Source organism: Eufriesea mexicana, unplaced genomic scaffold (genome assembly GCF_001483705.2).
Source record: "Eufriesea mexicana isolate 0111107269 unplaced genomic scaffold, ASM148370v2 scaffold472, whole genome shotgun sequence".
NCBI lineage: Eukaryota > Metazoa > Arthropoda > Insecta > Hymenoptera > Apidae > Eufriesea > Eufriesea mexicana.
The window spans coordinates 551,067-568,937 of NW_016908628.1; the positions used below are offsets into that span (position 1 = coordinate 551,067).

Consider the following 17,871-nt stretch of genomic DNA (forward strand, 5'->3'; position numbering starts at 1 on the left):
TATATAAGCTATAATAATAATTTAATTATATAATATAATTATATAACAAAATATAGCTTAGCAGTAATAAAACAAGCTTGTAAAATAAGCATAACAACAATTTCTTAAATATTTTTCAATTCTATCATAAAAATTACCAAAAATAAAAAAAATGTAATTTCCATCTATCACAATTTAGCCATTCACTCCCAAATGTACTATGAAAGTTATTCCACTGACTATTATAAAAATTACCAAGAATAAAAAAGCATCAAACTTCCATCTATCACTAGCACTGCCTCTGCACTCACTACCAAGAACCTTAACCCTTTCGCTACAACAGGTATCACCGCGAAGTCTCTTCCGTAGAACGAAGCATCATGCCAATGATGGAAACACTATCATCGTGAAGTCTTTAGCATTCGAGGCTAAGTCTTTTGAAGGGAAAAAGAAAAAGGAGCATCTCAATAGCGTTTGCAATTCTTTGCGAAGAGTAACACTAAGAGTAGCACTTGTCTCAATTTTTACTCAATTTTTGTGACCTGGTGACTATAATCACTCATGTGTAGATGGCGTCTCGATGACTATAATCACCCGTAGTAGCGAAAGGGTTAAACTAAGCATTCCGTAAGAACAGAGTACTCTCTGGGCCTGTGTGGTCCCAAGAGACCTGTCTCCAACTCTGCACAGTATCTCCTGCTTGTCCTAGTTACCTGTTGTTTTCAATGTTGAAGTTTTTCGCGGTAATAGACGCGTTGATAGTATTGTCCAGACTCTCAGACGGGGGTATCTTGTTGTACGCCGGCCTTGTGCCCTCTGAGTCGATGATCGCCTCGTTTATATAACCCCCAGAATGCGGCCTGTTTGATGGGCTCGTTGGTGTGCTGCTACCACTGACGAGGGGGCAGCTGTCATCCTCACCGTTCAGTCCAAGAACGTCACGTCCACCTGTCAAACCCATCGCCAGCCGCTTTATCAGAGGCGGCTTGTCCGTTAGTCTCTTGTACGAGTTCAGTTCCGTTGGCGAGTTGCTCTCATCGCTGCTCGGTGTGCTCTGCTGAGAGATACTCTTTGGCTCGTCCTCGTTCGTTATAGGGCCGAGAACGTTCGTGAAGCTGTGCGTCGGCCGTAGACCCGGGATCGAGTTCGGTGTCTGGTTTGGTGCAAAGAAAAAAGCTGATTAATGTTTGTGGTACAACGCTGACGACGTCGGGAGACACTTTAATTGTAGAGTCAGAGAAGCCTGGTGGGAACCTTCTGCGAGTGAAAGTATGGATTTAATTTCCCTTACGATTTCCTTGCTTCGGAGGAATTGTAATGTCTCGTGGCTACATTGATTCTCATTTGCCAACGCTGACTGATACGATTGGAATGTATAGTGATTACGTTGGTGTTATGTATTGACCAACTTGCGAATAAAGTTTGATTATACGGGTTTTGGAAATTGAGTTGCACTTGCTGAAATACTTTCTATGACTTTATGGTGGTTTTCCATGAGTACGAAATATGTTAGCATATATTATAAAAATATATTATTAGTGTATACTAGGTTTTGCTTAAAACATGTTACTTATTTTTTAAAGTATAATTATATATAAATATACTTAAATATATTTTATTTTTAATTATTTCATTATTTTAAATATATATATATCTTTTCCATCTTTGAAAATATGAGAAATATTTGGTTTAATGGTTTAAATGGTATTAAATGGAAAATCAGATAAAAGAAAATTTTTGAATAAATTTTTTATGGCTTTATTAGATTATTTATGCTTCTTTCGTGTTATTTGTGTACCATTTAAATTATAGATATATTTTTTATATTTTCACAGATAGATATAATTAAGTGATCACTATGTATAATATATTAAAATATGTTAAGATATAGCTCAAAATATATGCTTTTTAAACAGAATTTATAGCAGTCAAAAATTTACCATTATTGTTAAAATTAGACAATTAATGATGGATATGGTAATTTTCTCTCCTTTTTATTAATATTTAATTGGAATAGAAGAACAACTATAATACAGGAAATAATACAAAATTTGAAAAATTTGAATACAGAATTCTATCTTTTGTAATGAGTGTTTCAAAATTCACGCAAGAAGTAATTTTTATAGAAAATACAGGTTTTTAATTTTATTTTTCAACAATGAAGACGCGTTGTTCTTTTGTACAGTGCTACATTTTCAATAACTAATAATACACACATTTAAATTGATAAGATGAAACGAAAAAAATAAAATAAATCCCAATCATAAATACAAAAAGATTTCATAAAAAATGTCTAAAACAAAATTGCACAATTTGTTATTATTAACAAAAATCAAAGAAATTTATACATATTTCCAAATTAAAAGTGATAGGAATCAACCAAATTATCACGATATACAAAGCCATTAGATACACTAACAGTCAGAACCATTACACAACATACACCAATCAGTCGCTAAAAAGTATTCTCCAAGGCTCACGAGAAGCTAAATCCATGTTCGACATCAAGGAAGAATCGTATTTCGCGCGCTAATCTCGATCAGTCGAACGCTCGTGACTCGTGCGCGCGATTTCTGCCTCATCGAGTCGGTCGCGGTGGAGGGGGAAGTTGGGCCGTCATGGCGGCATTGAATCGACGCAACGACGTTTCTATTTAAGTCTGGCTGAAAACCGCGGCGGACAGCGGCGTGAAATAACATCGTACGTTGCAGGAAAAAGCGATTGAGCGAAAGTGGCGGGGAAGAGAAGGCGTGAGCTCACCTTCACGCTAGCGAGTCGCAGCGTGGGCGAGCCGGCGCTGCCGAGCTGTACGTTCATGTCCGCCGCAGACGAGCCGCTTCCAGTTCTGGACGTGGGCGACGTCCGACTTTTTAGCCACGAATTCGACGACGAATTCCTGCAAACACCTCCCGCTCCGGCGATCGAGCTGTCGCCAGCTAGCGATTTGTTCTGTGGCAAAGGAAAAGAAAAACAACGGTTAAAAGTCGTTCGTGCTGTGTGATTCGCTGCGGTGGAAGGGCGTCTTAAGCTAGTGTTTACATTTGTAAGATCGGAGAGATCGAGGCAGCCATGTAGGTATTTTATGCTTCACATCGATCAAGATTGGCAGGTACTTTTAAGGTGAGTGAAGGGGTTTTAAGTATCGGGAATGTTGATATTCGTTTAAATTTTTTAATGTTAAATTTCGGTTCTGAGTATTGTTTTTATTGATGGGTTTACCGTAGGGAATGTGTAGTTTGAAAGTATTTGAGGATTTCGTTTATTTTGTGGTGGATAGAGGGCAGTTAGGTCTCTCTTTTGGTTTGGTAAAAAGAGATGGAGTTATTGCTAGCAGTATATTAGGTGGATTGAAATTAGTAAATTAATTTATGATGTAATTGTTGATATTTAATATTGCATTATATAAATATAATTAAATACTTAATACTTAATATCGTATTATATAAATATCTAGTAACATAAATGTTAAATTAAAAAAAAGTTTGGTATAGAAGTATCTTATATTTATAAGCTTGAATATATATTTTAAATAGTTTAAATGTTATTTTAATATAAAGTAGAGTTTATTTCAATAATATTATTTTTAGGATCTTTTATATGGTAATTTACCAAGTCATAATATGGTTAAATAAAAAATTAGTAGGTTATAAGTTACAGATTGCAAAGTTTTTACAATTTTACAAGTTACAAGTTAAACCACTAACATTATCAATATATTGTAAAATTGTTTAGTGCAAACTGATTATTGCATATTACAAATATCTCACACGTGTGTTTAATTTTTATTTTTTTTATTCTTATTCTTACATGTTTTGGAATAAACAAATAAACGAAACGTTAATCAGATATACAATAATTAATAAATCAATAGAACTAATAATTTTTCAAAAATTATTTATATCAACAAATCTCATATAATACAAACATCTGGCTTCAAATTTATAAAATTTACTCATGAAACTTTCTTTTATTACCAAATATATTACCATCGTGTAAGAAAGTATATTATTAACTTATTTATTGTTAACTTGTAATTTGTACAATTTTACTAATAATATTATAACAATTGTGCAAGTGTGCCCTAATAAATAAAAGCATAATACTACAACGTCGAACGGTATTTCTTAACTATAAAACAACGTAACAACACCATACCGTAACAACATAAAATAAAGAATTCAGTTTAATACAAACATTTGAACCACTCGATTTAAAAATTTAAACTCGAAACGAAACGTCAAGTATTTGCATAAACTATTCGACTTCACGTTCGATATTAGCCATTTTCACCCGACAACTGCTGCACAAATGCCTCGAAAATACGTCTCACTAAACCAGTAACGTAAGCATGCCTGAGGAAACGTGAAAAATAAAGCGAAGGGAGCGGTGTCGTATTGAATGTTTAACCTGTTAGGCAGTAAATGCCAGATGTATTGTGGCGCCCTCGTGGTGTTGCTTGCCAATTTTGACGCGGGATTCGCGTCCGTGGGTGTTGGTTTCAGCTGGTAACGAAACTTCGGAACCGATGAATGGTTTATCGACGGAATCTTACGATTCCCAGGACGATTGCGTAGGGAGAACTAGCGGACAGACCGCGACGAACTGACCGTTTACTTGGAAACACGATGGAGCCGAGAGACTTGGGTCGAATTTATAATTAACGCGGCCTGTAAATGGGACACCTCTACTGGAGACTGATGCTCCCATGAGAACGCGTTAGATATCGTTTCCACTTTTTACTGCGCATCGACGTCCGTGAACAAACATTTTTCTTTTTTATTGTGAATTTTGTTTGAATTGTCCCTGAATAAATTTTTCTATATCCTTAGGTACTTCTAGGGATATATTATTGTATTTATATAATTTTATATATTTTATTTTATATTGAATATGTATTATATGTGTTATTATATATTAAAATTTATTTTTGACAGATTATTTCTTTGGCATATGGTTTGGACAGTTATTCAGGATGGTTAGTTGTAAAAGTTTAACAAAGGAAGGGTCAGTTAAATATTATATCTGATTTACGCTTTGTAACATTTAATGAATTGCATTGGCTTGTAATTTAAGACAGTGCATAGGTTTTGGTTATCTTGTGTTTCTTTAAGACTAGATGTTAGAAAGTTTATTTTATATATGAATACTAAGTTGACTAATATGTTCTAAGAGAATAATTTATTTGTTTCCTTTGTATAATACAATATTAAATTAGTTTTATAAAAAAATATTGTATTTTTTTATAAGATTAACTAAATTAACAAAAATAATAGTTTCTGATTAAATTATTTTTACCAAATAATGACACTATATATTTAAATAGAAAAAAGAAAATACAATGGAGGAACTTAGTTGTACATAAAAGGATATCCAAAAAAGGATAATTGTTTGCAACAAATTTTATTAAAATAAACTTTCTTCCACTAATCTATTTAATACATTCATTTTATTACTTCACATGTACTTCCATTCATTTGAATTTTTCATATTCAAGGTCACGTGGAGATCATGTACCCATGAATCATCTAAACTATCACAACATGATAATGAAAGTATATTATGATATACTCGAAAATATGAAATATATATTTAATGAATATATTAAAAAATAGATATATAATTCCATCTAAAAAGAAATATTGGGTGTCCCAAAATTCGTGCAAGAAGTAATTCTGATAGAAAACACAGGTTTTTAATTAAAAATTATAAATATTACTCAATAATAAAGATGCCTTGTTCCTTCGTCTAATGCTGTATTTTTAATAACCCCGAACTGTTAGCTATCACGCTGTCTTTTATTTTCGTGAGCAACACTTCATCGCATAAATGGCGCAAAATTCGAATTTTGCGTGAATTTTGAGACACCCTATCAATGATCTTTAGATCTTGAAAGAAATGCGTTATCCATCACAGTATTTCCTCTGAAATTTCCCTGCCACCGAAAACAAAATGAAGGATCTATCATCCTCTCCTAGAAAAGGACACCCTGTTCAATCTCAAAATTTGTAGATCACCCTTCCACGTTATTTCAATAGAATTAAGGGAAAACGAAATTATTGGTGTAGATGGGAGTTGTACGTACCCACGAAGATCGATTCTCCTGTTTGTCCTTTCGATAGGGTGGCGATGATTGCGGTGAGATCACATCTTGAAGGATCGGTTGGCGCTGAAGCTGCGCCACGTATGCCATACGGAAAGCATTGCCGACAATGGTGTTTAACTCCTCCGCCTGCAAAAGGCACGAAAGGGAAAAATTTCATTTAGCTGCTGTTAGGTCAAGAAGAGGTGGTCCGATGTTTATAAAGTCCGAACGATCGACCTAGATGTAGCTAGCATACTAATTGATATTGTACCAAAGGATTCCAATTAATTCGCTTTTCACCCGTCGTGCCTCCATGTTCCAGTCTACATTGAGAATCAACCTCGAACTATAGACGATGGTCAATTAGGACCGGAGGTGGCAACTTCGCGTTCGTCGAGGTGGTGTTTTATTTAATTTGCCTGGAAATGGCTACGCCATAACGTTATGTCGGTTTCCGCCGCGAGTTGATGGCGTTTTTAATTAACGTCTCTCCACTGGTAATAATTGGTTACGTGCGTCTTATTATTTTCTGATCGCGCAGCTGCGTAATCACGTTCCGGCGTCAGTTTTCTTTATAATTGACTTAATTCCCTAGACGCGGCGCTTCGGTCGCGCGTGGCGCTGCAGCTGCCCCAGATTACGTTATAGGAACGACACCCAGATGCAATAGTAAAATATATTTAGAGTTATTTCATTAAAGAGAACGGCAGAAAGTTTGTCCTCATATTTATATTCTTAATTTTTACTTATTTTTATAAGTTATGTTATATTTAATTCGTTGTTAAATTAATTTTGTAAAGAACGTGTTAATATAATCGAAGGGGAAGTTAATTATTATAGTATACTGTGTTATTGCATAAAAAGAATGTTATGCTAAATGTTATGTCCAATTCTATAAACTTGTTTATGTAAATATTCTAATAATATCTACATATATACAGAAATATTTGTTGTAAACGGAACCATATTTCGCTTCTTTTTGTCTTGTTTATTTCTTCATATAGGTAGATAGGAAGTGATTCTTTATACAAAAATGAATAAAAAATGTAGGATACACCTTTTCCATTTTAAGCTTAGTTTTTGAGAAAATGGATTTTGAAAATTCATTGGGTGCGCATGAGTGCACCTACGCATATAGCTAATAGTAAAATAAAATTTGCCATGTGAGTAGGACTTGATTCTTTATTTATATCAAAAATATTATTCAGTCCAAATTAAATTTTCGAAAAACTCGGTTTCGAAAATCCAATGTGCAAGTAGGTCGCGATTCTTTAGGCAAAAATAAGTCGGAAATGTAGAATACAAATTTTTCAATTAAAACTCAGTTACGGAGAAAATCTATTCTGAAAATTCATACATAACCTCGAAATAGTTAATCGAGATACCATAATGTCTGGCATAAGAATATTTGTATAATATTTAAATAACATTGTCAATTTATTAAATTCGAGATAACAAGATGAAGATTTATCAATTTGTCAATCAAGTACCAAACTATACCTACTAAAAATGCACGCACGAGCACACATCTTTGAGACGAATTATCTCGAAATCTAAGTTCCAATTAAAAAAACTTTATTTTATTATTTTAATATATTTTTATTTTTAGGGAAGAATAATTCCCTGCTTTTTACATAATGCCATAATACAAAAACCAAATCATTTTTCATTTTCACGACAACCCTAACCTCCAACAAAATTTATGTTTCGAAACCAAAAGCCATGAAACACTCCGTAATGCGTATCACTCGATCAAAATATCCCGCGCCGACCACACCGTGCGTTTCACACACGTTCGGCGCGGTGCAGACGCGGCATAAGGGAAAGCAGAAGAGGAAGAAACGGACGCTGACTGTAATCCATACGACAGGGCCGAGGCGAACGCTACCGGAAGCGGGGTCGATACGGGAAAATAAACTACGCGTAGGAACTTTACATATGCCGGACGGATACCGTGGCATGTATGAAGGACGCGCAGGGAGAAACGCGACACGTTGCAAGAACGTTAAACGGAGAGGAAGTTGGAAGGAAAACAGAGACAAATAGAGAGAGTCGAGGCGAGAGGGAAAAAGGAAGAAGTAAGATGGAGGAAGAAAAAAGAGAAGAGGGATGCTAGAGAGTGCTGGGGTGGGGACAGGAAGGGGAGAAGAGGTTGCGGGAAAAGTGGGAGGGAGATAGAAAAATGGGGGAGAGGATGCTGCAACCGATACTATCTGCGGTGGCCGCTTGCCTAAGCCGGATATTCGAAATGGAAGCAAATGCGAGCGCGGCGCTAGTGTGCCGCTTGCATTCTCCGTACTGCGGCCGGAATACGGCGCGTTTGATATTCGCGTTTTCAGTGACGCCGCTCTGGCGATTGGCCGGCGCCGGTCGCCGACGCGAATTTTATTTCGTGCCGCGATGTCCGGCGACGGGCCGCGAAACAGGTGATCGGCGCTGGCAGTCGTTTCGCGCGGCCATTTAGCCTCCGATGCTTCGTCGCGGCAGTTTACGGTCCAGGTTACAGCGGATTTTATACCGGGGCGAAATGTGCGCCCGTGAAATCGACTTTTCGCTGATAACCACGTGGGCCGAAAATATCCACTGACTGCTTTCCTCGAAACAAGTGTGGACTCTTTATTCTTCGTTGTTATGGTATTTAACCCTACCTAACACTTCGTTTTAGGTTTTTACATAGCTTTGATTAGGAATTTTTGGGTATTTTTTGTAGCGGTAAGGTTTTTGAAAAAAGAGATTTTTATAAGGTAGTGGTTATACGTGATTTTGAATTTATTTATATGACTGTCTTTTCTTTTTTCCATTGTTAATTGGTGAAATTAGTAAATCTGCAGATGGGATTCTAGATTAGGAGTTTTAGAGTACTTTTGTAGCCAGAAGGTTTTCAAAAAGAAAGATTTTTAAAAGGGAATGGTTATACGTGATTTTAAATTTATTTATTTGGCTTTCTTTTTCTTTTTTCCATTGTTAATTGGTAAAATTAATAAAACTCCATATGGGATTCTAGATTAGGAGTTTTAGAGTATTTGTGTAGCGGTAAGTTTTTTGAAAAAAGAATATTTTGATAAGGCAACGGTTATACGTGATTGTAAATTTATTTATATGATTTTTCTCTTTTTATTTTTATTATCAAGTGGTAAAGTTGAGAATTTTATGGGTGGAATTCACGATTTTTTGATATGCGATAATTTCAAAATGGGATGGGAGCTTTTTGAAAAGAAAAGATTTCAAGAAATTTGATTGATTGGTAAAATTAAAAAGTTAGGAATAGGATTCTCGAATCGTTCGTATATTTTTTTTTACGGGATATTTAAACAAAAATTACCAAAAATTACGTAATGAAAAATATAAAATTAATTTATGTAGGTTGTAAGTGAAAAGTACATTTTTTGAGAGACTTCTGATTTCATAGTAAATAAAATGAGGTATATAAACTGGATCTAGAGGTGTCCTGGAGTAGATACATTTACATACCGTTATATTTTTGTTCGTGTTTCATTTAATTACGGTACATGAAAATTTATGCAAAAATTTCGTCGCGACTCCAGTTTCTAAATCAACTTGTTCTTTTGACAGAATAAAATCAGCACTTAAGTCTCGAGACTTTCGAGACTTTCGAAAGTTTCGAAAGTTTCGAGAGTTTCGCGATCTTACAAAGTTCCTCATTCGAATTTCGAGAATTTCAAAATTAGGTTTCAAATTAAATAAAATCTCTGAAATAAAATCAAATAACAATTTGAAATATATCACTATTATCACAAGAGTAATGTTAATGGTGACAATAAAAGTCAATGATAGATGTATTTAAATGTGTGCAATATTTAATTTCCTTTTGCTAAACAAAATCGAATAGAAAAATTTGAGTTTGACATAATTTTCAATGTCTCTAGTAATCGTTTTAAAATATTTTCAACAGAATAGTTGAAGGTTAATTATTGTGATTTTAATTAATATCTTATTTATTTATATTAGTCGTATCTTTTCTCTAAAAATATTGATTTGGATCATGATTTCATTTACAAGAAGCAGTGCAATATTGTACAAATTAATTGTCGTTATATTATTATATATGTTATTGTTGTAAGCATCCACATTTATCGACTGACACCATCGTCATCTATGTAGGATCTAAAATCAATTTGAGTTATGTACTGATCAATAAAAATAGAGTGTATACGAAAGGAAGATTACATTATCTCGAATCCAATGAGTTGTTTGTTGTTTAGTGTTTATATATTCATTAAAAATTGGGAAATATCACTAAAAGTTACTAGAAATATTACAAAGTAAAAACAAAGACGTAGGATGAAAAAGGTAACTGTACATAAAAGGGTATTTCCCTCCAATTTTGACAAAATGGAAGGTATTTCCCACCGATTTTGACAAAATCGAAGGTATTTGCCACCGATTTGACAAAATTGAAGGTATTCCTCACCAATTTTGATAACATTGAAGGTATTTCTCACCAATTTTGACAAAATTGAAGGCATTTCCTAGCGATTTTGACAAAATCAAAGGTATTTCTCACCGGTTTTGATAAAATTGAAGCTATTTCCCACCGATTTTGATAAAATTGAAGGTATTTCCCACCGATTTTAACAAAATCAAAGGTATTTCCCACCGATTTCGATAAAATTGAAGGTATTTCTCACAGATTTTGATAAAATTGAAGGTATTTGCCACCGATTTGACAAAATTGAAGGTATTCCTCACCAATTTTGACAAAATTGAAGGTATTTCCCACCGATTTTGACAAAATCGAAGGTATTTCCCACCGACTTTGACAAAATCGAAGGTATTTCTCACCAATTTTGACAACATTGAAGGTATTTCTCACCAATTTTGACAAAATTGAATGCATTTTCTAGCGATTTTGACAAAATCAAAGGTATTTCTCACCGGTTTTGATAAAATTGAAGCTATTTCCCACCGATTTTGATAAAATTGAAGGTATTTCCCACCGATTTTAACAAAATCAAAGGTATTTCCCACCGATTTTGATAAAATTGAAGGTATTTCTCACCGATTTTGACAAAGTTGAAGGTATTTCTCACCGATTTTGACAAAATTGAAGGTATTTCCACCAATTTTGTTATAATTAAACCTATTTCCCACAGATTTTGACAAAATTGAAAGTATTTCCAACCTATTTTGTTAAAATTAAAGCTATTTCCCACCGATTTTGACAAAATTGAAGTATGTCGCGGAACTGAACATTTCAACAGCTTATTTGTCTCACGTTTCGGCAATGATACGTAAGTAAAATTGTATAAACACTATGATATAAAGAAGGAAAAATCATTTAAAAGGTATGAAAGACTAGAATATTTTTTTTGTATGCTAATATCGCTTATTTCATAAATAAAGGTTATAAACTACAATTTTGCCAGTGGTATCGTCAAAGGGTTTGGCATACGTTTTAAATGCAGCACCGAGGCACTCGCTCAGTTCTATAAGTGCAAATCATCAGTAAGTTACATATATTTATGGGCTACATTTATCACCTGATCCTTTTAGGACTACTCTGAAAGGATGAGAAATGGCGCTCTCCGAATGATTGAAATCCTCACGTAATGTTCAAAGTGAAACTCTCGAAAATAATTGCGAATTCCGTATGGGAATGCAATATTAATACTTACACATGTAATTATAAATAGTTTATACGTAATGCGCATTTATCGTTATGCAAAAAACCGGGAACAGGTATTTTTCTAAATCTCGAGTAAGACATCTAATCTACAGTACTTCCCTTTTAAGTGTCTCTGAAAAGATAATCTATGTTCATCAAAATTATGAACATCACGTTTGTACATCCTTTAATTTACTATATCATATCAATTTCAATAATCCATGCATACAGGTAGATCTATTTTAATTTACTTTTCTTTTCAAGGGTAAGGTTCCACTGTATTTATCAAAATTATTAGTACATATTTATAAATAATTTAATATAAGTATTATTTTGATATAAGTGATATAAGTTGAATAATCAATTTCCATATAACTTATATTTTAATTTATATTATTTTTACGAAAGAAAGAAGACTTCAAATTTATTAATACTACCAATACTGTATTCCTAAATGATTTAATATATTTCTTGATTTCAGTTTTAACAATCTATTCCTATGTAAGATATCTTTTAATTTTAAAGATTGCTTTAGAAACAAAATCATTTTTGGTTATTAATAGATATAAATTACCTTCATATCACTAGATATTTAAGTTAAAATAATTATATTTTTGCTGTTTTTCTTAAATAAATTTCCTTAATCATATAAAATTTATTTATATATACAGAATGTTCGCGAAATAGTGATAAAGTTGACAATGAGATGATTCCGCACATAAAACTGAATCGAAAATGTAGAATAAAGTTTTTTCATACGAAGCTTCATTTTCAAAAAAATCGAGATTGAAAATCCGTTAGGCGAGTGCACTTACACAATCATTTCGTTTTATTTTGTTTATTTTTTGTTCTTTTGCTACCACTTGTAGACAATAACAGTCAAGTTATGATATAATTTTAAGGAATAGTAATAGGTGCTTTCAATACCTGATTTATTTCAGTAATTTACAAACGTTGCTCGACGAATTAATGAAACGTAAACTGAACGCATATCGAATTTTCGAATTTTCAAACTCGATTCTCTCAAAAATGAAGCCCCATACGAAACTTTATTTTACACTTTCGACTCAGTTTTATATGCGGAATCACCTCTTTCCGGATTTCACTAAGATTTCGTAAACACCCTGTATATAATTCTATTAACTAACATAGAATATTGAGAATTCAACGAATTTAATATAAAAAGATATATATTTTACATTTAATGAGGCGATATAATGATAAAAACCTCAAAATTTTAATTCGAATCCCCCGCGCAAACTAACCTAAAATATCTATACATCGACAGTCGATCGTCGATAAGTGTCTCCCTCTGGAGAGTGTCTCCTTGTGTTCCTTATCCTATAATACTATAATAAAACCCGTATGATACCTTTGACTTCCCCCAATTATTTTTCCTAACCAACAACAATAAAAAGTAATCGATTTTCCATCGTAATTTCGATTAGTCGAGCAATAATAGTAAAACGGTTTGGATAAGTTGGCCCCATTAAACGGATCACCCGGTATATTTCGTTATCGGCCTCAATAATCTATTCCCATTCGATCGATCGTTCGGCTCGAATTAATCCTTCGCCGATGGCTCAACGTTCCGGGCAATTATTTCCAAATCGCGATCGTCCTGCGCCAATGGTGGGAAAAAAAAGAGCGCGCGCAATAAATAAAACGACTCACTGAACTTTCGACGATTTTGTTTCATTTTTTTTTCAATTCAACCCGTTAGTACAGGTCAACCAGAATTTTAACGAAGATCACGTAGATCAATCACGCGTGCAGGCGGGATTTGATAACTGCGTCCGTGGCGTCAGCGATCGGTTGTCAGTGGGCAACGACTGCGAATTTGATCCCGTCTCTCGATGCGCGTTATCCGATGCTCGGTGCGCGTGGAATTCGCAAGAGAAATCAGTTTCAATCGGCGCTGCCTGCGCCTAGCTGTATACACACTTGCCCGTTACGTTGTTTCGAGGAACACGACTTCCGAGGATGAAATAATCGATTACGATTTCAGCTATCGCTGAAGGTGTATCGTTTTAGAGACAGTTTTATTTCCCGAGCGGCAGGGATAGGGTAGCGAAATATTTTGAGAAGGGAATTTTTCCTCAGATTTATGTAAGATATCTTCAGACGGAGATCGAGTTGATATATGTACGTGTGTATTTTTGATTCGGTGAATGGAGATCAAAGTAAGAGATAAGAAGATGGTATGTCGGATTAGGAATTTTCAACCTGGGGGTGCGCGGTGAAACTTTTGAGGTTATGGCAGATAATTTATGAATGCAGGATCTAATATCGTATCTAATCTACGGAATCTAGTATGTTATACAGAGTGAGTCGCATGATTTCGCTGGAACACATAACCTATGAAGTATATGTTTCCGAAAATATATTTTAGGTTATGATAGATTTGAATCTATCATTAGAATTATAGATTTATTTGTTTATTGGATATTCCGGATCTTGAATTTTGTTAATAGGGATGCAATTTTAAATCAATTAGTTAGAACAGTTGTAGACAGGTTATGTGACCCACCCTGTATATTACTGTATATTGTACGTATGCTGTCTACATATACTAGACAGTATGTTATATGTTATATGCTAATCTAGTATGTTATATAGAGTGAGTCGCATAATTTCACCGGAACGAATAACCTATGAAGTATATGTTCCGGAAATATTTTAGGTTATGATAGATTTGAATCTATCATTAGAATTATAGATTTATTTGTTTATAGGATATTCCGGATCTTGAATTTTGTTAATAGGGACGCAATTCTGAATCAATTAGTTGTGGACAGATTATGTGACCCACCCTATATATTACTGTATATTGTATGTATACAGTCTACATATACTATACTATACAGTTAAGAAACAGAATAACGATTTTAATTATTATTTGTATATTCTTTAAGTTTTGGGATATGTATATTAAAATTAAAGATAGATTTTGTACGAGATATCTGGAAAATGCTTATTGTTTATTGATTTATGAGATATTTATTTATCCTGTTTTTAATTTTAATATATATAGCTCAAAAGATGAAGAAGATACAAAATGTGATAAATGATTATTTTATTTCTTAATTTTTGTCAGTTAATGTATATATATATATATATTATATACTATTACTACATGCTACATACTATACACTATATTATGGTGTACTATATAATATAGTATATTTTATACTATAGTTTATACTGTAGTATAGTATAGTTTACACTAGTTTATACTGTAGTTTACACTATACTACAATGTATACTATACTATACTATATATTATAGTGTACTATATAATATAGTATAGAGTGTATTTTTGATTCGGTGAATGGAGATCAAAGTAAGAGATAAGAAGATGGTATGTCGGATTAGGAATTTTCAACCTGGGGGTGCGCGGTGAAACTTTTGAGGTTATGGCAGATAATTTATGAATGCAGGATCTAATATCGTATCTAATCTACGGAATCTAGTATGTTATACAGAGTGAGTCGCATGATTTCGCTGGAACACATAACCTATGAAGTATATGTTTCCGAAAATATATTTTAGGTTATGATAGATTTGAATCTATCATTAGAATTATAGATTTATTTGTTTATTGGATATTCCGGATCTTGAATTTTGTTAATAGGGATGCAATTTTAAATCAATTAGTTAGAACAGTTGTAGACAGGTTATGTGACCCACCCTGTATATTACTGTATATTGTACGTATGCTGTCTACATATACTAGACAGTATGTTATATGTTATATGCTAATCTAGTATGTTATATAGAGTGAGTCGCATAATTTCACCGGAACGAATAACCTATGAAGTATATGTTCCGGAAATATTTTAGGTTATGATAGATTTGAATCTATCATTAGAATTATAGATTTATTTGTTTATAGGATATTCCGGATCTTGAATTTTGTTAATAGGGACGCAATTCTGAATCAATTAGTTGTGGACAGATTATGTGACCCACCCTATATATTACTGTATATTGTATGTATACAGTCTACATATACTATACTATACAGTTAAGAAACAGAATAACGATTTTAATTATTATTTGTATATTCTTTAAGTTTTGGGATATGTATATTAAAATTAAAGATAGATTTTGTACGAGATATCTGGAAAATGCTTATTGTTTATTGATTTATGAGATATTTATTTATCCTGTTTTTAATTTTAATATATATAGCTCAAAAGATGAAGAAGATACAAAATGTGATAAATGATTATTTTATTTCTTAATTTTTGTCAGTTAATGTATATATATATATATTATATACTATTACTACATGCTACATACTATACACTATATTATGGTGTACTATATAATATAGTATAGTTTATACTATAGTTTATACTGTAGTATAGTATAGTTTACACTAGTTTATACTGTAGTTTACACTATACTACAATGTATACTATACTATACTATATATTATAGTGTACTATATAATATAGTATAGGTTATACTGTAGTATAGTATAGTTTATACAAATGATTATTTTATTTCTTAATTTTTGTCAGTTAGTGTATATATATACTATATACTATTACTACATGCTACATACTATACACTATACTATAGTGTACTATATAATATAGTATAATTTATAGTAGTTTATACTGTAGTATAGTATAGTTTACATTATACTACAGTGTAAACTACATACTATAGTGTATACTGCATACTATATATCACAGTGTAAACTATAGTACACGTGCACTACATATCTGTATGTTTCATGTATACTGTATAAATATTTAATATAATATAAATTTATTACGTCCACGCTTTAGAATTATGGCTTTATCTATCTATGCAGGAGCTATGCCAATTATATACACACGTGAAGCATGAAAGATTATGAAACCCGGTGTTAGATTAATATACCGGAATCGAAATATACGTAATAATCATAATAAAGATTTTATTCCACTTACAGTGACGTTTATTACCGTTTCTGATTAACTGCAACGTTTTCAACGTCCGAAAGGAGATCGTATGTAAAATAATTTATCACTTTAAACTCGCGACGACTTTATAAAAATTTTGTCTCAATTTTCTCAATTTTCAAAATCCATCCAAATTTAAAATACGATATTTAAATACTTCAACTTTCACTGCAAGATGCAACGGGCTGTTTTGTATAATTATTTTTACGACAACTATTCTTGTAATAATAATAAATAACAATTATTATGCCTCCGCTTACTTTTAAAAATTTTTTAAATAATAATTAACAGATTTAAAAATAGTAATAATAATATTCAATAACAAGTTTCATCGTCCGAGATTTATTCCTCGACATTCGAGTAACCCAGACGAAAAAAGTTTGTCCTCGTGTTGCATAATTTCATGTCAACCGATATTGCATAGTAATTGCCGTTCTTCGAAAACAGCTAAGCAACTTCGAGCGTTAGAGCTGAACAGACGCGGGGTTGTAGCGGAGCTTGCTGAAACTAAAAGTAGAAAGATCCTCACCGACTTCGAACTTGATAAAGTCATAGCGAATAAATTCGTTAATGAGGTTTCTTACGAACTAGTTAGAAATTGCTGGCGAGTTTCGGGAGTGGAGTGTTGTTCTTCTCTATCACTTCGAGGACCGGCATATAGACGTCTTGTTTAACGATGCCTTACCAGAAGTGTCCAATAATTGAGTTTCGCTTCTGAAGGACTCCCGCATATTTTCTTTTTTTCCTCTTGTGAATAGGGAGCGATTGAATTCGAATTTTTTAATCATTTCAGTAATAAAGTTTGAATAAGTAATTCCTTTTCGCGTATTATTTATAGCAGTAATTAGCTGTAACAGGTTTTGCAAATTTATTGGTCTGATTCTGACAAGCTTGTTTCTTAATGTGAAATAAACCGGTTTTTAAATTTTCTAAGAGAGGTTAATGCTAGAGGTATCCGAGGACTGGTTTTGTTTTTATATTTCCTGGCAATGTTCAGTCACTTTTGATAAAACTAGCTTTTAATCTTTATCAAGTATGTACGCTATATTTAAGTATACATTACAGGTTGCTAATCCTGGTATTAAGTCACAGAAATTAATTTCTAAATTAAAAATCAAATTTTTAGTAAATTTATAAATATAATTTACTGTAAAGAAACAATATTTTAATTATTATATTATAGAAATTAATTTGTAAATTAAAAATCAAATTTTTGGTAAATATGC

The 17,871-nt window shown here is 32.8% G+C and overlaps 1 protein-coding gene across 2 annotated transcripts in view; it reads right to left on the bottom strand.

Annotated features, from left to right (window-relative positions):
* The window catches only part of LOC108545510 (tensin-1), a 267,001-nt gene that overhangs the window by 7,063 nt on the left and 242,067 nt on the right, over window positions 1-17,871 (bottom strand). For both annotated transcript variants that reach the window (XM_017897174.1, XM_017897173.1), the window contains 3 exons: window positions 6,062-6,208; window positions 2,740-2,928; window positions 693-1,132 (listed from right to left, as the gene is read on the bottom strand). In XM_017897174.1, coding sequence (XP_017752663.1) covers window positions 693-1,132; window positions 2,740-2,928; window positions 6,062-6,208 — 776 coding nt within the window. The remainder of the gene's footprint in view (window positions 1-692; window positions 1,133-2,739; window positions 2,929-6,061; window positions 6,209-17,871) is intronic.